The sequence below is a fragment of the Xylaria bambusicola genome, assembly GCF_022495145.1.
Source record: "Xylaria bambusicola strain CBS 139988 unplaced genomic scaffold F5B22scaffold_57, whole genome shotgun sequence".
NCBI lineage: Eukaryota > Fungi > Ascomycota > Sordariomycetes > Xylariales > Xylariaceae > Xylaria > Xylaria bambusicola.
Genome location: NW_025953610.1, coordinates 128361 through 149709, shown reverse-complemented (window position 1 = coordinate 149709; position 21349 = coordinate 128361). Strand labels below are relative to the sequence as shown.

General features: G+C 49.7%; 6 protein-coding genes across 6 annotated transcripts; 5 read left to right on the top strand and 1 right to left on the bottom strand.

Moving 5' to 3' along the window:
• Window positions 1-112: 112 nt before the first annotated feature.
• F5B22DRAFT_448674 (uncharacterized protein) lies at window positions 113-2080 on the top strand. Its single transcript, XM_047971936.1, has 3 exons — window positions 113-826; window positions 889-1032; window positions 1106-2080. Exons 1-3 carry the CDS (start codon window positions 505-507, stop codon window positions 1933-1935), a joined length of 1296 nt encoding a protein of 431 aa, XP_047826695.1. The 5' UTR covers window positions 113-504; the 3' UTR covers window positions 1936-2080.
• A 668-nt stretch (window positions 2081-2748) lies between these two features.
• F5B22DRAFT_448624 (uncharacterized protein) lies at window positions 2749-5446 on the top strand. The gene is made up of 2 exons (XM_047971934.1): window positions 2749-3084; window positions 3240-5446. The coding sequence occupies exons 1-2, from the start codon at window positions 2927-2929 to the stop codon at window positions 5305-5307; spliced, it is 2226 nt and encodes a 741-aa protein (XP_047826694.1). The 5' UTR covers window positions 2749-2926; the 3' UTR covers window positions 5308-5446.
• Window positions 5447-7133: 1687 nt separating this feature from the next.
• F5B22DRAFT_448621 (cellulose 1,4-beta-cellobiosidase) lies at window positions 7134-9264 on the top strand. Its single transcript, XM_047971933.1, has 2 exons — window positions 7134-7999; window positions 8061-9264. Exons 1-2 carry the CDS (start codon window positions 7533-7535, stop codon window positions 8956-8958), a joined length of 1365 nt encoding a protein of 454 aa, XP_047826693.1. The 5' UTR covers window positions 7134-7532; the 3' UTR covers window positions 8959-9264.
• A 14-nt stretch (window positions 9265-9278) lies between these two features.
• F5B22DRAFT_623665 (uncharacterized protein) lies at window positions 9279-12765 on the bottom strand. Its single transcript, XM_047976078.1, has 5 exons — window positions 11147-12765; window positions 11020-11097; window positions 10797-10969; window positions 10098-10738; window positions 9279-10041 (listed from the first exon to the last, which is right to left on the bottom strand). The coding sequence occupies exons 1-5, from the start codon at window positions 12576-12578 to the stop codon at window positions 9999-10001; spliced, it is 2367 nt and encodes a 788-aa protein (XP_047826692.1). The 5' UTR covers window positions 12579-12765; the 3' UTR covers window positions 9279-9998.
• Window positions 12766-14009: 1244 nt separating this feature from the next.
• On the top strand, window positions 14010-19682 carry F5B22DRAFT_623658 (uncharacterized protein). Its single transcript, XM_047976077.1, has 2 exons — window positions 14010-18418; window positions 18514-19682. The coding sequence occupies exons 1-2, from the start codon at window positions 14685-14687 to the stop codon at window positions 19004-19006; spliced, it is 4227 nt and encodes a 1408-aa protein (XP_047826691.1). The 5' UTR covers window positions 14010-14684; the 3' UTR covers window positions 19007-19682.
• A 12-nt stretch (window positions 19683-19694) lies between these two features.
• On the top strand, window positions 19695-20808 carry F5B22DRAFT_623653 (uncharacterized protein). The gene has a single exon (XM_047976076.1). It carries the CDS (start codon window positions 20336-20338, stop codon window positions 20615-20617), a length of 282 nt encoding a protein of 93 aa, XP_047826690.1. The 5' UTR covers window positions 19695-20335; the 3' UTR covers window positions 20618-20808.
• Window positions 20809-21349: the final 541 nt, after the last annotated feature.

Here is a 21349-nt window from a genome sequence, read left to right as displayed (position 1 = left end):
GATTGAGATGAACTAGATGAGCTGTCCCAATTTGGAAATAGTAATGCTTTACGTATATCAGAAAAGAAAAGAAAAACCCGCCCTGTAACTTATGCCTTGATGTTTGTAAAAGGCTATAATATTAGATATAGCCGATATCCTTAATAGGTAGGTATTGGAGGTGGTATTGCTGGGTTGTTGAGCGGGGGTCGATTACTGTGACATCCGTTCTCACGCCTCTAACAAATATAGCTGGGACTTCACAAGATTGTATTTCTTTCTTTCTTTCATTTCAGTGTCCAAACAATACTGAGTGATGCGACAAACTGAGGGTAACTCCCCCTGGTCTGCCTGATAGTGCCCCAAGCTTTCACAGGTAGAATTTTCAAAAGGGTACTTTATGTTATAAAAATAACTAATTAACCATATAACCAACCCCTTTGCCTTTATCCTCCATTACCTTTATTACCTTTAACTTTAACGGCGAAGGCCTTCGCGTTCGACCTTCACATTCAATCGAGAGATATGGCCGAGTCGGACGAACGGTTTGTCTTCATCAACCATGAAGATGCCATAGACATCCAACCTATTGGAGCGGGGCATCTCCATGAGATTAGCGATTTCGTCAACCACATTGAAGACAAACTTTGGGATGTGAACAGGACGATCCACGACAATCCTGAGCTAGGATACGAGGAGTTCATCGCCCATAAGACATTGACAAAGTTCATGTCGAGTCAGAGCGGATGGAAAGTGACACCGTCCGCTTATGGGCTAGCGACCGCCTGGGTGGCGGTGTTCGATAGCGGGAAGAAAGGGCCTGTTGTCTCCTTTAATGTAGAGATGGGTATGTCCTAGAGGGTTCGGTCTTGTATCTTGTATTGACTCAAACTGACGGCTGGGAGATAGATGCATTGGATGGCATCGGACATGCCTGTGGCCATAACCTCATCGCGACAGCTTCCGTAGCAGCCGGCCTAGCTGTAGCGGAGATACTTAAACAGGGCCAACTAGGCGGTAAGGTGGTGCTCTTCGGGACACCCGCAGAAGAAGGTAGGCAGCACTCAAACCTTGGTCCAGTGATGATTTGAATACCTTTCCTGAGCGAGTATTAACATGAATTCAGGCGGTGGCGGAAAAATCAAACTGCTACAGGCTGGCGCGTACCGAGACCATAAGGTCGATATTAGTATACTGTCGCATCCTGGTATCACCAAGAACCACGCCATTATGCGCACATCCGCGTATACAGCATTTAAAGTAGAGTATTTCGGGCGCGAAGCCCATGCAGCGGCCAACCCATGGCTGGGCATCAACGCCTTAGACGCACTTATTACGGCATACAACGCCATTTCTGTCCTCCGTCAACAGACGATGCCAAGCGATGTGATACAGGGCAATATCACGGCCGGTGGTGTTCGACCTAACGTCATCCATGCATACACAGCGGGCAACTTCGTTGTCCGGGCTCACTCGCAGGCTAGACTGCGCGAGTTGAGGAAAATGGTTGACGGTTGCTTCGAGGCGGGAGCGTCTGCGACGAGAGCCACTCTGAAGATGACGCCCGTCCAGTCGTATGCCGACCACGTCCCCAACCGCGTGCTTGCAGACCACTATCGTCGGCACTTCAACCAGCTCTCCCCGCCGGATCCGATTCCTGACAATCCGGAACTGGATGAGGTAGAAGGGCGCACACTGGCCAGCACGGATCAGGGGGATATCAGCTACGCCATGCCGAGCCTCAACGTTGGATTCTCGATTCCTCCCGGCCCAGGGGGTGCGGGGCCCCACAACCCTGGATTTGCAGAAGCAGCGGGAACAAGAGTTGCATTCGAGAATTGCCTTCGTGCTGGGAAAGCTATGGCTGCCGTAGCAGTTGACGTATTGGGAGATATGAAGCTTCTGGATGAGGTAAAGAGGGAATGGGAGAAAGACATCAAACAACAACCTGTTTGACGACTTCTGGATGTTTCTACAGTGAACAAGCTGTTTTCCTTTGATTTGCCCTCCTCTCCTTTTGCTTAGGCATGTAGGTGGATAGTAATCATTGATATGAAGATCTTGAGTGTCTCGCCCGTCTGTTAAAAGAGAGCGGCTACCCGGGAGGGTACCTACCCCGGAGTGCGTGTATTGCTCCTGCACCTATGTACATCTACCTTAATTAAGAGTTTCGATCTGGATTATGGAGATAGGCATCAAGAGTAAGATGTATGCATCAATCTCATGTGCCACTATCTATTATCTACTTACTTACGAAGTAAGTATTCATTCTTCGCAGACAAAGCCAAGAGATTGATGGAGGGGACAGCATGAGATAGAGTACCTAGATCAATTGTCCCACCATAGAAGATAGGACGATAAGGAGGATAAGCCTACTTATCGCACTATCTTACGCTATCGGACGCTATCAGACGCCATCTTAAAACCATCTTACAGGGGCTTCATGCTTTATCCAGGCACTAAATGTAACTGCACGGGCTCCCTGCACGAATCAGCGGCCGCCAATGCTGCGCCCGCCGAACCTGCAACACGAGCTTCAAGCACTTTTACTTTTCATCCCACTTTCGCCTCTACGCCGGGGTTGAAGTAGGTACCTTGCATTTAGATATCGGCGCCTTACACCTAAGACATTCGGCAAAGGGCCTTGTTGCTTAGATAGGTATCATTCGGAATCTCGTCCTGTACAATGCTATTCTCTGCGTCTCTGTCTGCGTCGCCATCTGCATCTGTGCCTGCGATCATACACGTGGTATCGTCATAGTCACGTCCAGACTCCATTGCCCCGGCCTCACTGTATCCTTGTTCAACATCCTCTTCTTACTACCAGATAGGCATGAATCGCGTGAATTTCCCTTTTCAGCCAAGTAAAACTACCAATTCGCCGTCCCCATCTCAGTCGCCATCGTTCAACTGAGCCCTTCCCTTCGTCGAGCCGTTTCAATGCGCCATGGGGAAGAAGGGCAAGAAATCAGCGCCAGGCGACTCTCCGGCCGAGACGACTCAACCTTCGCCGCTCAATTCGACTGCCGCTAAGAAAAACAAAGGCTCCCCCGCTGCGACCGCGCCCACTGTATCCTCGTCGGCTCTCGTCATATGTAGAAATAAGTGAGTCTTTGGTTCCCATCTGCCGCCCTTACTATGGGTCGTTGCTCGAGCGTTGTTGCGCCTTGCTAAAAGGAAAAAGTTGCTGCGCCCATTTCATCTGATTGTTGCATAATATGAGCATATCCTGACTGACCACTATCACGTCCTTTGTGCAGGCATTGGCGATACATATCTTCGTTCCATGGACCATGGCTCCAATTGCCCGTCGAAGTGCTCGAAACCCTCGCCAATGCGAACTACTACATGCCTCTCCCACGCCCCGTCGACCCAGCCGTCTTTTATGACTTGGTTAAGATCAGACAGCTCGTCGACGGAGCTACAGAGCTGTCTGTGCGTGCAGCACACGGTGTCACCTCCTTGGCCTTATCCAATTCGCTCGCGGGGTTTCCCACGCATCATATAGAAGCGCTGGGGCTAGGATTACAATATGGCAGTAATGGAGGTGCAAAGCTTAGTCCCGAGAGGAGGTTTCGTATGCGAGAACAGGCCACCCAGAAGCTATCACGGGCCTATCGTCTTGACGAGATAGCCTCAAGTGTTGCTACTATGCAGTCGACATCCACGCTAGAGAATGTTGCTGGGCTCGTGTTGCAGCGATCACCACATGACCCGGATGCGAATTATGTGCATTTCTTTCACGAAAAGATCCCCTCCAGGCAATTGGCAGAGTGTACAGACTTGCGCGCTTTGGACATGATTATTGCGCAGCGACCGTCGGACTGCGAGCCTTTGCGCACTCGCGCTATTGTTCGGATGTTCAAAGAGGATTTTGAGGGTGCAGCTCAAGACCTCACTTCCGCGTTAAGTGTCTGTCGTCTCAACAGACCGCATAAGCGCCCTGGGGAAGAATCTATGCAGCTTGAGCGCAGGGCCGGTAGACGTCGGGACAACCCTCCACTTGATGAAAAAGACCACCCAAGCAGTACGGAGGTGCAGCTGTTATTTCAGCGTGCAGGCTGCTACTTGACCCTGGCATGTGACTATGTCGAGCCTGCATTAGCAAACGATCTCGGTGAGCCCGCCGGTAATGGTGTCAACGGCGTTGGTGGCACTAACGGGAGTGGGCCTATAAGAGAAGGGGTCACGGACGGCACATCCGGAGATCAAGTGCCAACTAAGAGACAGCTCGAGGGCAGGAAAACCGTACGACTATATGCGAAGCGTGCATTGCGAGATTACATGGAATATCTTAAACACTTCCATCATTCACCCAACTTGCCGATTGAGGTATCTGACGACTTCAGCCGTCAGGTCAACCAGGCGACACATAGGAACAAGCGACACTACGGACAATCCCGCTGGGCTTCGCAGGAATCAAATAGCCCGACTGGCAGTTCTGTTGGACATACTGTCTACCCCCTAGCCACCTTGTTCTCAGCCACACCACCGGCAGATCTTCCTCCTTATCCATCCAACGACATCGCGTGTGCTGCGTTTGCGTCCAATCCTGTCGACGCTTTGGAAACAACGACTGAAGTCGTAACGTACCACCCGCTTCTTACTGATGCGTTACATTCATTGCTACTATGTCACACCCTCATCCAGACATCGACGAAGGAACTTCAACGCCATGCTTACATGGTGGCCCGTCTGGCTCGGCTGGCAGACGGGTATCCGGTCTTCCAAGCTAGCAGATCGCCCGCTCGTGCAGACTGGATTGAAGTTCTGCGGCGGGCAGAAAATTGGATCGAACTTGGATCAAGCTGGGAGGCGCTTTGTGCTCCTGCGCCTCTTCCTATTCCGCTATCAGCGAACACCATGTCCACTCCCACAGCCGGAGTCAATGCTTTGTCTATCACAAGCAGTACTAGCCCCGTTGAGACAGATGAACAGCGTAGAGAACGAATAAGACAGCAGGCCATCATTGAAGCTTTGGAAGATGAAAGGGTGAATGACGAGGCCAGCTTCAAAGCGGCGATTCTTGCTCGTCAAAAACGTGCCGAGGCTGATCAAACTACGGTCTCCGGCGGTACATCTCCCAATCCAAATTCGAATTCCGCACCTAAGAGGTGGGCTGTTGATGATGGCAGAGAATATCCCATTTTGACCGAGCGTGCGGAGGCCGTCGCCCGCTGGATACGGGAGGCGCCGACGGTGTCCGGTTCAGGTAGCGGAAAGCGCAAGAAGAAGCCGGCAACAAAAAAGGTGTCGTCCATCGAGAAACTTGATTTAGCCAGTGGCCGACCAGAGTCTATGGCAGACCAGGTGTCTTTGGAAGCTTAAGTAGCGCTTCTATGCGCCTCGGGATTCATTCTACACAGCTTCACTTATGTAACTTGTAGTCTACACATCAAAGCGAGGGATCACGTTGATCAGCGGGTTACCCCAAGAGTGGTCAGAGACAGGCATCAAAGATACATCAACGATTGCTTTGAATTCCTAGTACCACTTAGATACGCTACCCTCCCTCTCTCGTCTTTCCCCGTCTTCGTGTGCCTCTCATAATGCTCCTTTCAGTGTGTATATAAGTGCGCGTATTACCTTCGTGATCATTACTTACCATGATATTGCAACTCTATCCATTTCAGGAAAGCCGGAGCAACATACCGAGTTGCCACGCTAGGATCCAGCTGCTGAAAGGCCGGTCTCGGGTTTCGCTGTCAACCTTGAACGTATCACCCGATTCCTCGAGCAAGCGTCCTTTTCACGATTTATCGCTCATGCTAAGATTAGAAGGCAGATAAGTTTCGGGCAGGCTTTCCGTGCCTAGCAGCGCGTAGATGAAAACAAAAATGTTGTCATCATGCTGCCATGCGGTATGCTCCATGCAGACACTCTAGCGTACCTTGTTTATTCGCAAGGTTCAAGCGTACTCAACATGATATCGGATTTCGAGCCGCTAGTTCCCTGTTCACCTGCCTACCATGTACGTGCACGTTAAATGTGTTCTGCCATGTTCCTTGCTCGCTCTGATCCGTGTACATGTAGTTACATTCACCAACGAATCGGCCCCCTGCCAACGTCATGGGTGTTGTTTCATGATAGACATACCGTCTACGAGTAGGCCTCGAATCTAACATGTTAGTGCCTACTTCGCTTATTATTTTGTACGACTACCTCGATGCAATATCGTAGTACAGTGAGGTCATTTCGATTCTCGTTAATCTCGGCACCTGGAGAGCATGTTTCTGTTCGACCGCCATAAGTGGTCAATCGATCTTGGGACTCGCGTGGTGGACCGCACATCCGACCAAGTCGAGAGAGTGCGGTGGTTTTCCAGCTTCGTTCAAAATGTATCCCCCATTCCACTACATTCCAGTCTACTAATACCAGGCATACGATGCGGTAGTATTAAACGCTTTCATACCGGCCTGCACACCATAATCCTCGGGCATAACTATCCATGACTTGTGATCAGAATCTCAAATTCAATGCGTGGCCTGACATCAACCTTGACGATTTTTACTTTACGCGACACACACTACTATTCGCAGGATTTCATTTATTTGATGCAGAACATGGGCAACCTATTTCCCACCAGCCAGGTCGCATAGATCCAAAAAGGACACCAGCTACCCGGCTCGCCTGCGACCATCATGTGGGGGTTAAACATGCTCTTTGGGTAACTCTTATCCTACTGCGGAGTAACCCTGCAAAAATCGAGAAATTCGGGGAAGATCGTCAGCCAAGTCTCTGCTTCGATGAGTGATTGCAACCAGAGTGCCGACGCAGTTGCAATGCTATTCTCAACGCTCTGCAGTAGGAGTAGTTCCCACTGTCAGTAGAGCAGAGCATGACAACCATGCTTGCGAAAATCCGGGACCTAAGGCATATACACAGGCGCTCGTTCTGGTGTACAATCCCGGAGCTGTCCTATCTAGTCATATTCGGCCAGGTGCCTCCGTTGTCATTGAGGAAAGGCCTCCAATGAGCGGTCCACCGTGAATCTCCACTCCCGGTGCTTTCGACCGTAGCTCTCTATGCCCTCGTCCCACTCCCATGACAACCCGCCGCGTCGGAGCGCCTGCCTGGTAGTGTAGCCTGCGAGTGACGAGCCTCAGGGGTCCCAAACAAACAGCGGCTCACAGTTGGGCATATGCGTGTCCTACCCTCGTCTTGGCCTAGCATGCGTACATGTACGAACGGCACAATGCCTTGCCCCCTGTGATCATTTCGGTCCTACCCCTGAGCGTGGAAGCGCACGAAATGTCCCCCATCAAGACGAAGTTGCGGCCCGTCAGCCGGGACTTCTCCTTACTGGGAGACTGTCCAAAGCTAAGCTGGACGCTCTTCCGCTCCAGAGTCTGCAAATGGTCGACTCAGGATCGACAAACAAGGCAACATGGTGGTGATTGGGTTCCTTCAAGCAATGTACACCAATCATAGTGTGAAAGGGGGTGAAAGATCGATATATATAAGACCATGATCTCACAACAACTCGAGACATTCTTTTACGATTCCCTATAGCAGACATCCAGTCTTACATTGACCAGAGCCAGCTTATCACCATGCACATGCACAGCAAACTCGCCGTCATCGGCGCCCTCGTCGCCACTGCCAAAGCTCAGTGTGCCGCCTCACTCACAGCTGAGACTCACCCTTCCATGACATGGCAGCAGTGCAGCTCAGGTGGTAGCTGCACCACTGTCAACGGCAAGGTCGTCGTTGACTCCAACTGGCGATGGGTTCACGACTCATCTGGAACCAACTGCTACGACGGCAACGAGTGGGACACAACTCGCTGCACGGATGCCGAGTCTTGCGTCTCTAAATGCTGCCTCGACGGTGCCGACTACTCTGGAACATACGGCGTCACCACATCCGGCAACGCCATGACCCTCAAGTTCACCACCCAGGGCCCTTACAGCAAAAACATCGGTAGCCGTCTCTATCTGATGAAGGACGACACCACCTACCAGGGCTTCAAGCTTCTAGGCAACGAGTTCACCTTCGATGTCGACGTCTCCAACTTGCCGTAAGTTCCTGCCTTCTCCAATCGGATCTAATTAAGGGGTTTAGCCTAATTAAGTTTGTAGTTGCGGTTTGAACGGTGCTCTGTACTTCGTCTCTATGGCCCTTGATGGTGGCATGTCCACGCAGAGCGGCAACACCGCCGGCGCCAAGTACGGCACAGGTTACTGTGACTCGCAATGCCCTCGTGATCTCAAATTCATCGATGGCAAGGCCAACGTGGAAGGATGGGAGCCCTCGTCCAACGACGCGAACGCCGGTGTTGGTAACCTCGGTGCTTGCTGCGCGGAGATGGATATCTGGGAGGCCAACAAGATCTCCTCCGCCTACACTCCTCACCCCTGCACCAACTCCGCGTACCACTCGTGTGAGGGCGATTCCTGCGGCGGCACGTACTCCGGGGACCGCTACGCCGGCGACTGCGACCCCGACGGATGCGACTTCAACAGCTACCGGCAGGGCGACAAGAGCTTCTACGGCGAGGGTCTCACCATCGACACGAAGAAGAAGATCACCGTGGTCACGCAATTCATCGAGTCCGGCGGCCAGCTGAGCGAGATCAAGCGCTTCTACGTGCAGGGCGGGAAAGTCATCCCCAACAGCGAGAGCACCATCTCGGGCGTCGGCGGCAACTCGATCACCCAGGACTACTGCGACGCGCAGAAGACGGCCTTCGGCGACCAGAACATCTTCAACCAGCGCGGCGGCCTAGCCGGCATGGGCGAGGCCCTCGCAGAGGACATGGTCCTCGTCATGTCCATCTGGGACGACCACGCCTCCAACATGCTGTGGCTCGACTCCACCTTCCCCGTCGACGCGGCCGGCCCCGGCGCCGAGCGCGGCAGCTGCGCCACCTCCTCCGGCGTCCCCGCCGACGTCGAGGAGGTCTCGCCGAACTCCAGCGTCACGTACTCCAACATCAAGTTCGGCCCCCTCAACTCGACCTTCAAGGCAAGCGCCTGAACACGGTGACATCTGCGGTCGAAGCTTCAGCCGTCATCGATCTACTCTAGCTGCTGTTTTGTCTTTCTCCAACGATAATCGGTCCGAGGAGGGGAAATGTTAAGATGGTACTGCTGAAAGACAGTACTTCACTCACTCTCATGTATATATTGCCTCGAATTTGTGATCCCTCATCCTGCATTCATCGATCGAGTCTCTCGGCACAACTTCCTTTCCTGCTGAGCTCGGCTTGATCTTTGACATCATTCTCCGTATATAGAATACATTTCCAAAATCCATACATTCATACAAATTACATCGTGGTTTTACTTGACTATATCGTGCCATATTTACTCTATACACTTAATTAATCTATAGAGCAATAAGTTCCCCGTCCTTCGCAGGCACTTACTCGATTATACCAGTGTTGATCTAAGTAATTATGTCGTTTTCCTCATCAGCTTCGGCAATTATCTGCCTTTTCATGATATTAAGTCCGCCTTATAGTTACAAGTATATACGCATATAGTTAGACACCGACGATAGAGTGCTTAGACATTATTTGCTATCCAATTGCCACCACACCTCTACCTATTCTAACATCCCAAGTGCGCCATACAGTCTCTTACACCAATATCTATTCAGCCGGCATGAATGTATTCACCCCCCAGTAAGAAATACCAAACACCATACAGCACAGCACAGCACAGCTTGTAGCAGTGCCATTTCAGTACGCAAGTTTCTCAGCTAGGTATACTAATTGTGGAAATCGTGTCTTGGTTTGCTTAATACTAGGCACACACAGAAGAGATTTATCTTCTACTAAGTGTATATGACTGGATAGTGCTCAGTAGTAGTAGCAAGATGAAATAAGATGAGGCTGGGAATTAGGGGTATTATTAACCTCCGCTTCTAAATCCGGTGTGTTAGGCCCCGGTCATATAGTAATATTTCAGGGACCCAGCTGGTTAGATTACCTTCTTGGATGAGTATATACCTTGCACCCCAGTCCTTTCCTCCGGAGTGAGGATGCCAGGCTACTTGGATGAAAATATTGCATATTAAGCGCTCAATGCTAGACAAGCATCAACTGCAAGACCGACTCTGTAGTCATACTAATCAGCTGGGTTGATACAGGCGGGTTTATTTAGAATACTAACCTTCCTTCCTTTTGGTGGACAACATCACTAATGATTTCCCGATCTAGGTCTGGGAACATGCTTGCAAGTGTTTCAACTACGTTATTATGTTCTGCCCTTTGCAGTCGATACGCTTCTGCCGCCTCAGCACTTGCTTGTCTGGCGGCTGCTTCCTGTGCAGATAAATGTTGGCGTACGGCCATTGGTGGTACTTCGGGGTCAGGATTTGACCCCGTAGCAGGTCTCGCGCTTGATCGTGATAATGTCGGATTCGGCTGCGGGGTGTGAGCGGGTGTGCTTGGCCCAGCAGCACCGGACTCGTCTGAAAATATCCTTCCAATCGATGATAACGGCTTTTGGATAGTGCGTAACAGCCCAGCAATCGCTGGCGCCTCGTCACCAGAGTCTGGGCCGTCGCGGGATGTGGATCGCCGTGGCGTTCTGGAACCATCTTGCTCAAACGATGGGCGCGTTGAAGATGACTCTCCCGGATACAGCCCACCCTTCTCAGACAGATTCGCCGGTAGTCGATTGGAGGCTTCTTCTGCACGATGTTTTTCAGCAATTGCTGAGACGGCCGCCTCTACATTCTGCTCAAAGTCTTCATCCGATATCGTTAAGGTAGTGCGATCCATATTTTCAATGAATTGCACAGCACCCAGCTAGAGAAATTCAGTAAGAATACAGGCTACGAAAGGTTCCGATACCGTTATTCCTTACCAAAGATGAGAGATAGTAGCCGGCTTCGCCACTCAACTTTTCTTGATTGCGAAAGCGTAGAATATACTGGACGTTGGACACTAGGTGGTCCGGGTTGGCCCGCAGCACAACATAGATGAGGAGTGGCATAAAACTATCCGCTGATGAATCTGATTTGTTATGCTTGAGAAGACCTGTTGGAGAACGTAAGCTAGATGCTCTCACCATTCTCAAGGAAACGTACCAAATATGACTTTGCAGCAATTAAGCACACATATAATCTTATCTCGAGGTGCTCTGTAAGACCTGATCTTCAAGAGCTCTACTACAATTAGCGCCGTATGTCATGTTTTTATGGTTACGAGGCTGACCTTGCTGAGCTAGGATGAGAAACCTCTTCCCGCTTTCAGTAACTGGTGGTATATCCAAATGTTCTTCCCTTACCCATCCATAGATACTGATTTTCTGCGCCAGGATGTCGTCTCTCTCAACATCTTCTTGATGTTGTCCCTTCCGACCAGGGCCCATCGGCGGGTCTCCTCCACGTTTTTTCGGCTTTGCACCGGGGATAGGTTGTGGTGCAGGAATAGCTGGCGAAAAGGTCTGGCTATACAGTCGATTCATGACTAGTTTTTCCATACCTTCGCGAGCATTATCGAATTCAGCGTCCGACACTTCCCTCCAAACCTCGCACTGAGCCATTTTATTGGCAATAAAAGCCAGAAAGTCGCCAATGATCTTGACCTGCTCATGAACCATCCATTGTCGCTTCCCGAACTCGTTCAAGAAAGACTTCAGGTATCGTGCCACTGGGTCAGCTTTCTTATGCTTTAATTGTTCTAAAAAGCGATGAAAGTCGAAGGGTAAGGCCGGTTCTGGCTCAGGCTCCGGGGGTGGGGGCCGATGGAGGGTCGCTGTGGACGATACGGGCGAGTCTACAGGGTTCAGCTTCTCATCCGGTTGTCCATCCTTAGGAGGCACCGGAGGACCTTGATCATGGGCGAGCAGCTTGCCCTTGGAGCGTGTGCTCGTTGGCGAGGTGTTTGAGATTCTTAAGCCCTGCAATTCCTGAAGCTGCTGTGCAATGCTCGGGGCTAACGGCTCGAGACTAGACTTCCTTGGAGGATGCTGTAACGGAGGGCTGGTCAGATGCGGTGAGGCGATCTCGAGCCTAGGGCTCATGACTTCCTCCTCTCCTGGTCCGCCTCCGTCCTCTGGGAATTGTTCCATAATACTCTGAATCTCGGAGCGCGAAACGCCCTCCCGCTCGTCCTCACTGGCAAATCGTGTTTCATCATAACCAGCATCAGACGGTGTGGGCGAAGAAGCCGAGCTTTGTCCCTTAGACCTGTGGGCTGAATTCGTTCTCGATGGCGTTTGGGAGGTGGGTGTAGGCGGTGTCGGGTCGATATAAGGAGCGGTATTAATCGTTAGAAATTGGGGTCTGGATGGCTTGAGAGTAGAGACTGAGGATTCCATGGCCTCAGCGGCGGGATCGGGATTGTTGGGAATGGTGTCCTCGGCGACATCTTGGCCTTGATGGATCGGTTCTGAGACTTGACTCGTCATGTTGAGCCCGGAGGCATCTCCACGGCCGGCATCTGTTTCATTCTCGTCTTCCGTCTGGGCCGGACCAGCAGTGGCGAGCTCAGAGGAACTGGGTGGTGAAGTAATAGCGATTGGAGGGGCGTTATCTTGCAAGCCCTCTTCCGGCGTCTTGGGGTAGCTCATCGCGGGGTCATGATCGGAGGTAACGGTGCGGCTCGCGGACGACTCGTGGAGCGGTTGCTCAGGAGGAGACATGCATAGGATGTGGCACTCTCCTGGTTGCACTTCGCTATGTGACTATTCTGTATGGAAAGGGACAGAGATGAAGAGGATATAGAGAGAGCGAAAGGGGGAGGTTAGGTTAGATCGTGACGACAAGAAAGTATCCTCCTACGTATGATCTGGTCTGGTCCAGGGGTAGGTAGGGTCCCAGGCAGGTGCTTAGCCTGGTATGCTAACGGTTGACAGCGGGAGGTTTAGCGGCTGCTATCGTTATCATTAGGTCTTTCGCCTGGGGTCTGGGCTGGGGTCATAGGGCTCTGTCTAGGTCGGTTGCACGGCATAGGTACAACGCTGTACAGTACCTAGGTTAGGTATCTGTAGGTACAGCGCCAACGCCAACGCCAACGCCAACAACCATGACAAAGAGCGTATTCGGGAGATAAACCCTGGACAATTTACAAAATTGGGTAGGTATTCCATTATAAGGTAGATTCGAGTCTTGCAACTAAAAGCACCTAAGTAGGTACGGTAGGTATATGGCGCCTCAAGCTGACTGCCGGTACAAGAGCATTCATTCATCACGTATCTTCAAATTAAAGACTGATCGTAGTTAGATACCTGTCATGCTCGTTATTAAACCTCGGGAAGAGACACGATACTTCCTATCTACCTAAGTACCTATATGCCTATATACCTCATGAGGGTTGTGTCACACGACGACGACGACGACGACACACCTGCTCTAGATGACCGAGTATCATTATCATTGAGTACTACCTAATGCACCAGTACACTACCCGAGACATTTAAGGCGATACCGGAGCGCCCCGAATTTCGTTTTGGGTATAGGTGGTAGTTGGTACTCTTCGTTGAAAGTGTTGCATAGCCTCATTTAGTTGAAGGGAAAAGAGTGGCTTTAACTCCATGGCGGCCAGTGCATCCTTCTGCAGCGACGGGTTTCCTCTAATAACTACCATTGAAGCAGTCTATACTATTCAATTTCTCTCTTATGCTAGAGTTAACCAACACAGGCAGGTACACTAAGTACAAGTCTCTTATGCAAGTTTAGATTTCTTCCTGCCTACGTACAATGTCCTCGGATTTGGGCAACTTGAGCAAACAAGCTTACATGGAAGCTAATAGAGACAAACAAAGTCTAACGAGTCAAGTTTCAAATGCCGCCAGTTATTCATATTTACCAAGTTGAGCTGGGAAATCAACCTGAATTGGAGTGGACCTCCTCACCTTAGCACAGAATTAAGAATGCATACGGTACCTTTCAGATGTCAGCTGCCATTCAAGCCCAGCTGCCTGTAGGTAGCACAGGCCCAGCCCTGTCAAAAGTGACGAAATTGATGCAAGGTTGTGGGCTGCTAGAACTTGGCACTGTCGGTGCTTCGGGTATTTCTTGATAGTACCGTACCTAGTGCACGGCATCCAATGCTTGCCATACTTACTTAAGTACTTACGTAGGTATCGAGTATGCGCTCTGATCTGATGACTGTTATGTAGGCGAGTAGGTACAGTAGCTACCGCGCCGCCGGGATTCCACGGATCTAAAGCATTCCTAAGTCGAAACAAATGGGTCAGTTCCAAGGTTGCTTCGACATACGAAGGCACGAGTCTGGCACGAGTGTTGTATGGGCTGAGTAATGCGTACAAAAGTAAGCCAATTGGGTTTCCACATGTAAATACACCATAATGTAGTTGCGATAAACTTCGTTTCATTCTTTGACTCACTCCGTCATGTCCTACCTAGTCAATATCGTGGTTTACACAAGCTCTACTTAGTAGCAACCCCAATATCCTAATCCCTGATTCAGGGCCGTCGCTCGTTTATCTTATTTTGGAGTCCTATACCTACATCTGTCGTTAGCTATGATCGCGCCATACTAGGTAGAAAATATAGACCATCCACGTAATATCCGAGACTACCGCTCACTAGCCCCATTCAAAGCTCCTATCCCTCGCGACTTTCATTCGTCTGCATTTGCGCGCTGTCGAGATCCGAGATCATCGCCCGCATTTCAACCGTGATTCAAAACCTCCCGTTGCTTTACGAACACTGACTTGTCGGCCGGCGATGTTGTCACCGCTGCCGCTTTGCGGTTTGATACAAATACCTCTTTAACACTCGTTATGTCTCCCATGGGCCATGCGTCTAGCCATGGCTTAGAAAAGCAGACTACAGGCCCTCGTCGGGCGTCACAGACCTCTCGGCGCAGAAGATACCGTGTCTTGAAGTCAACCATATATAGCCATGCCTCCCGCTTGTACAAAACCTACTTCCTCGAGACCATATTGCGACAGAAACCTCTCAAGCCATCCAAAGACGGACGCCACGTCCCCCTGCAACTCGGCCACCATCACGAGCCACTTGTTGATGAGAGGCGTGGCAATCCCTACATATCGAACGCTATCCGGACCTCCCGGTACACTATCTACGACTTTGTGCCCAAGCAATTGATATTTCAGTTTACGCGACTATCCAATGCCTACTTTCTAGCCATTGGTATTCCTCAGACCGTTCCAGGTCTGAGTACTACCGGCACCTATACCACTATTGTGCCTCTGTTCTTCTTCGTCGCCCTGACTATACTGAAAGAAGGCTACGACGACTTCAAACGACACCGTTTAGACAAGATTGAAAATGCAAGAGCAACGACAGTTCTGAGACCGCGTGCGCTGGACGCAGTTCCGATTGCGACAAGATGGCCATGGTCTAGGAAAGAATCCCACATCATCACAGTTGATGCTGATCCTGAAAGCGATGACAAAGATGAAGACTATTCCTGGGCCCAGATTGAATGGAGAGATGTCAAGGTTGGGGATATCGTCAAGCTTCGACGCGACGACCCCGTGCCCGCTGATATCATTCTCCTTCATGCAACCGGCGAGAATGGCATAGCGTATATTGATACCATGGACCTCGATGGCGAAACTAATCTTAAGAGTAGGGAATCCCTTGGAGATTTTAAGGATTGTGACTCAATAGCTGGCCTCCGGTCGACTGCGGCCGAGTTTGTATCCGAGGATCCAAACCCAGATCTGTACCACTATGATGGTCGAGTCACCACAAGTGGGAAAACATTCCCTCTCACTTCAAATCAGGTTATCTACCGTGGAAGCACGATTAGGAACACTAGTTGCGTTATCGGTCTTGTCATCAATACTGGAGAAGAGTGCAAAATTCGGATGAACGCAAATCAACACCCGGATGCCAAGAAGCCGGCACTCGAAGCAATAGCGAACAAGATAGTTCTCACGCTCGTTTTCTACGTTATTGTTCTTACTGCTGGCTGTTCAGCCGGTTATGTCATGTGGCGGGCAGCGACGGAACGCAAATCTTGGTATATATCCAATGCTACTGTTCAGCTCAAACAGATCATCATTGGCTACGCAATTCAGTACAACAATATTGTTCCTCTGTCACTGTATGTGACTCTGGAGCTAACGAGAATCGGACAATTGCTTTTGTTAAATGGCGATATAGAAATGTATGATGAAGTATCCGACACTCCCGCTCGATGTAATACCAACACCATCCTCGAAAATCTCGGGCAAGTCAGTTATGTGTTCTCCGATAAGACGGGTACATTAACAGACAATGTTATGAAATTTCGCAAATTGAGCATCGCCGGGACTTCTTGGCTTCACGAGATGGATCTATCCGAGAACCAGTCAAGCGAGAAGCAAACTACCCATACTCCCAAACTTTCGCCAAGCAGAAGCAAATCTGACGACACCAGCAGTGCCCTGTATGAAGATATTGAGCTATTTTCTATTGCTTCCCCAAATACGCCCACTTTTCCCCTAAGCAGAAGATCTTCTCAGTGGAGGTCAACTGCCCGGCCTCACAATCTGCAGCCGGAACTCACTACATCAGACCTCTTGGAGTACATCAGGCTGCGCCCAACGTCATATTTTGCAACACGCGCTAGAGACTACATTTTATGCTTAGCCCTCTGCCATACCTGTCTCCCGGAAATGAGAGATGGGCAGCTCGAATATCAGTCCTCATCGCCGGATGAACTGGCTCTTGTACGAGCTGCTAGTGAACTAGGGTACTTGGTCACTCATCGGTCTTCTCAGAGTGTCACACTTCGACTTGGTTTAGAAAATGGGAAAGAGCAAATCGACACTTATCAGATTCTGGACGTGATCGAGTTCAGTAGCAAACGAAAGCGCATGTCTATCATCGTACGTTACCCAGATGGGCGAATCTGTCTTATCTGTAAGGGCGCCGATTCGGCGATCATGCCGAGGCTCAAATTAGCCCAGCTGGCCAAAGAAAAAGCGTCAGAAGTGCGCAAAAGTGCCGATCTGGAGCGGGAAATAGCACGCCGGAGCGAGCAGCTAGAAGTCCGGAATAGCTTTGGTGGTCGCCCAAGTTTCACCTTGCGTCGTAGCTTTGCAACGAATCGTGACAGTCTCGACTCGACTCAGCTAGCCAACCGACCAGTTCTGGAACGCAGTAGATCAGTAGAGCCGTCACGATCTCGAGTGTCCGAAGATAAAAGCCGTCCCTCTCTGAATATCCGTACGACATCTTTGGATGTCGTAAAAAGACTATCACGAGCCAGTCCCATAACTCCCATTCCGCCAACCCAGAACAAGTTTAGTTTTCTGGAAGAATCCTCTATCATGGATGAAGGCACTGTTTTCGATCGGTGTTTCAGACATCTCGATGAATATGCTACCGAAGGGCTTCGCACGCTTCTCGTCGCTCGGAAATTCATTCCCGAAGCCGAGTACATGGATTGGAAGGAGCTTTACCACAAAGCAACAACTAGTCTAATAGATCGTCAGGACAAGATTGAGGATGCGGGTGAACAGATAGAGCAGACACTTGATCTTGTTGGTGCAACTGCAATCGAAGATAAGCTTCAAGTCGGTGTACCTGAGACCATCGACAAACTTCGACGTGCCAATATCAAGATCTGGATGCTGACGGGCGATAAGCGTGAAACTGCCATCAATATCGCGCATTCGGCCCGGATTTGTCGCCCTGGTTCTGACGTGTTCATTCTTGATTCCACAAAAGGGGATATAGAGGGCCAGATCCGAGACATTATGGAAGATCTGCAAACTGGGACAGTCCATAGCGTTGTGGTGGTAGATGGACAGACACTTGCCACTATTGAGAAATCGCTACCGGTCACCGACCTCTTTTACTCGCTCATTCCGACGATCGACTCGGTGATATGCTGTCGTGCATCGCCGGCTCAAAAGTCGACGATCGTGAAGGCCATCCGGCAACAAGTGCCAAAAGCCTTGACACTAGCGATTGGCGATGGCGCGAACGACTTGGCCATGATTTCCGCTTCCCATGTGGGTGTAGGGATATCCGGCAAGGAAGGCTTGCAGGCTGCTCGCGTTGCCGATTATTCTATTGCCCAGTTCCGCTTTTTGCAGCGGCTCCTTCTCGTCCACGGACGGTGGAACTATGTCAGGACTGGAAAGTTCATCTTGGCGACGTTCTGGAAAGAGATGTTCTTCTATCTACCGACGGCCATGTACCAAATGTACAACGGCTACACGGGGACGAGTCTCTACGAGAGCTACAGTCTGACAGTCCTCAACATCTTGTTCACGAGCTTGTGTGTGCTCTGTATGGGCATATGGGAGCAGGACTTGCGCGCCGAGACCCTGCTTGCCGTCCCCGAGCTATACGTTCACGGTCAGCGAAATCGCGAGCTCAACTTTCCCAGGTTCGTGGCCTGGATGACAGGGGCCGTAATCGACGGCACACTGGTCTGGGTGCTCCTTTGGCTCGGGTATAACGTGTTCGGTCACCCCCGTGACAATGGTCTGTTTGCCTTTGGCGATCTCGCATTTTCCATTGGCATATTGTGGACCAATTACAAACTCTTGTAAGTTCCTCCTCTCTTCTCTATCCATCGAAGTCTCAATTTAAATGAGGAAAAAAGCATCATCACCATCACTAACTGGTCAACCACCTAATCAGCATCATGGAGACACACTACAAGTCGGCCATCGTCATGGGCTCGTTCGGTATCACCGTGTCCGGCTGGTGGGCCTGGCAAGCCTTCCTCAACGGCGTGTATCCCCTCCAGCCCAGCCCATATGCCGGCCGCGGCGCCTTCGTGAACACGTTCGGCAAGGACACGCTATGGTGGGCTCTACTTTTCGGCATACTGCTGATCCTCATTGCCTTGGACACGGCCTTTAAGCTTGCGAAACGCGGCCTGGTCAAGTATGGTCTGTGGACCTGGCCACCTTGGAGGAAACAACAACAGACAAGAGATGTGGAGGACGATGATCACGGTATTGAAAATTGTGAGAATTGGGACCGCCAGCTCTGGCAAGAGCTAGAGCAAGATCCGGCTGTTAGAGAACAGCTGCGACAGGCCCTGCTAGATGATGACGAACGGCAGCGGCCCAGAACGATGGGAGATGAGGAGGCCGTGGTGGTGAGGGTAGCGGATTCAAGAGGATAGAAGAGCTTGATACTTTTTCATTTCGAAGCATACTTAACTAACCTATAGACACAGGGGGGGCATTCATCATGGCGTTTGGAGGGATTGTATACGCAATTACGAGCAAGCGGTTTTTGTGCATTGAGAGAAGGGGCATCTATCTGATAGATCTTTTTTTCAGCTTCTTTTCACCTACTTACCTACGCAGATACCCTATTATCTTGGATATAGAATAACTCCCTGCATATAATGTTGGTCATTGGACATAGAAGGGTTGATGGCTTTAGAGTTTGTATATAGGATGATATAATATGAATACGCCTTTATCCCTTCTTTTCCCTTTTATGTGTATATTTATATTGATATTGAAATCAAAAGGGCGAAGTTCATCTACTTACTGATCGTGCTCGCTCTTCTGATATACTGAGAGTAAGTTCAAGTTAACATATCGTTGGTCTTAGTAATGGATGTGTATAGAGACAACTTGGTCCCTTTCAAACACCTTGATTGTGACGCGGCAGTTGCAACAAAACACACATGTCTACAACATACCACTACATCCACTCCCACGAATATGATTTACTACTATTTACCAAAGCCGAAGTAGATGCTACCTAGCCGGTCATCAGGATTGTAAGTTGCAAAGGTTTTTTTTTTTTTTTTTTTTTTTTTTTTTTTTTTTTTTTTTTTTTTTTTTTTTTTTTTTTTTTCAAGTTTCATGACTACGCCTATACACGTCTGCTACGTAACGCACCGTCAGATCAGCCCATTTATCTGCACGAGGGATCAGATGAAAGCCCATTATAGGAAAATGGGTTATGTATCATGTGATTGTAATTGGCGTATGTCAGAAAACGACTTCCTATGTAGTTAGCTGAGTCAGAACTAGTCTAGACTAGTGTAGTGCGTGCGGGATGAGATGGGGGGAGCGGATAACAAGTGGTGATAGATGCATCGATGTGACAGCGGCGTTTGGTACTTTGACGATATTGTTAATGGCTCACTTGAATCCCGGCCTCGAAGTCTCATAAGAGAGTAAAAGAAAACGAGGAGAGAAGTTTTATTTGTTTGTTCGTCGAAACCAACAGACTAGAGCCTTGGCTGTGTACCAGGCTGATATGGGATGCTACATCCTACGTTAGGTAATCCCCGATTCGGATGGCCGGACGAGCGAAAGAGCGAATCTCGCAGGTAAAGGCGTGATCGTGTATATTATCGCTTTAAGTAGTAAGTGCAATAGAAGCTGTAAGCACTGCTTAATGTAGAGATTCTCTACATACACATGTATCTACTGTACCTCCAAACGATACAAGTACCAGTACCAGGACCAGTACATAATATGAGCACGCCATGCGTAATGACTACAGGGAAAAGAAGAGGAAGGAATCATCCCGGCTCGGCTTGCTTCTAGTGAGAATGTTGTTAGTGTTGTTGGAGGTGTACATACAGTATTGGGAATACCCTACATACAGATCCCTCGTCAAAGAGCTGAATCCAGAACTGTGGCGCGGAAATTCCCTCAGCTCTGAGACGGAACCTGCCATAGGAAGCCTGGGCGAGTACCTGATATTTGGGGTAGGTATTGCCATTATTCCTCCTCGAATTGTGATCGCCTATTACACGGGTACTTGAAGCAGTCTGCTTGTTCACATTTTGTTCTCTAGAGGAGTGAGTTTTCATTAGTCTTAGATTTGTAGAATGAGATAATTGTTCTTTTATCCTTTTTTCCCCAAAGGTCTATGGAGCTCTGCGTTAGTTAGATCTAACTCAGTCCTTTTTTTCCTCTTTGTAAAGATAGACGAATACTTACTACAATATGCAACATGACGCATTTCCAACCAACAGGTACAGAATGACTCTATGTAGTTAGTGCAAATATTGGCAACACAGTCGCATAACGCATCATTCGGCGTAGGACGGATATTGGTTTTAAAACACGAACCTGCCGAGGGCGTGAAAATAGGAAACTAACTGCGTGAAACCAAACTCACCGGCATATAGGTGACTAGCCCATTGTCCCTGGGCAGAACTATGTACTGTACTCTCTCACTCTCGGTCGAATGTTCGATTTTCATACCGTCCCCCCGAACTATGTTATTAATCACTATATCCGCCCTTCCGCAAGGCCCGACACGATGGTAGCGAAAAACTCACATACCTTCTAGCCGACAAGGGAAAGCTCAAGAGTCTACACTGATGACAGTTCAGCCTAAACTCGCCCGTCCTAGTACAATACCTCCCTATATGAACATGTTAACGATCTAGTGGAGCTCCTTGTAGATTGAGGCTTTCATGGATCGTTGTACATAGTACTACTCATCGCTTTGTTCGGGTGGACATTACCTAGGCGTACAGGTACTCTCC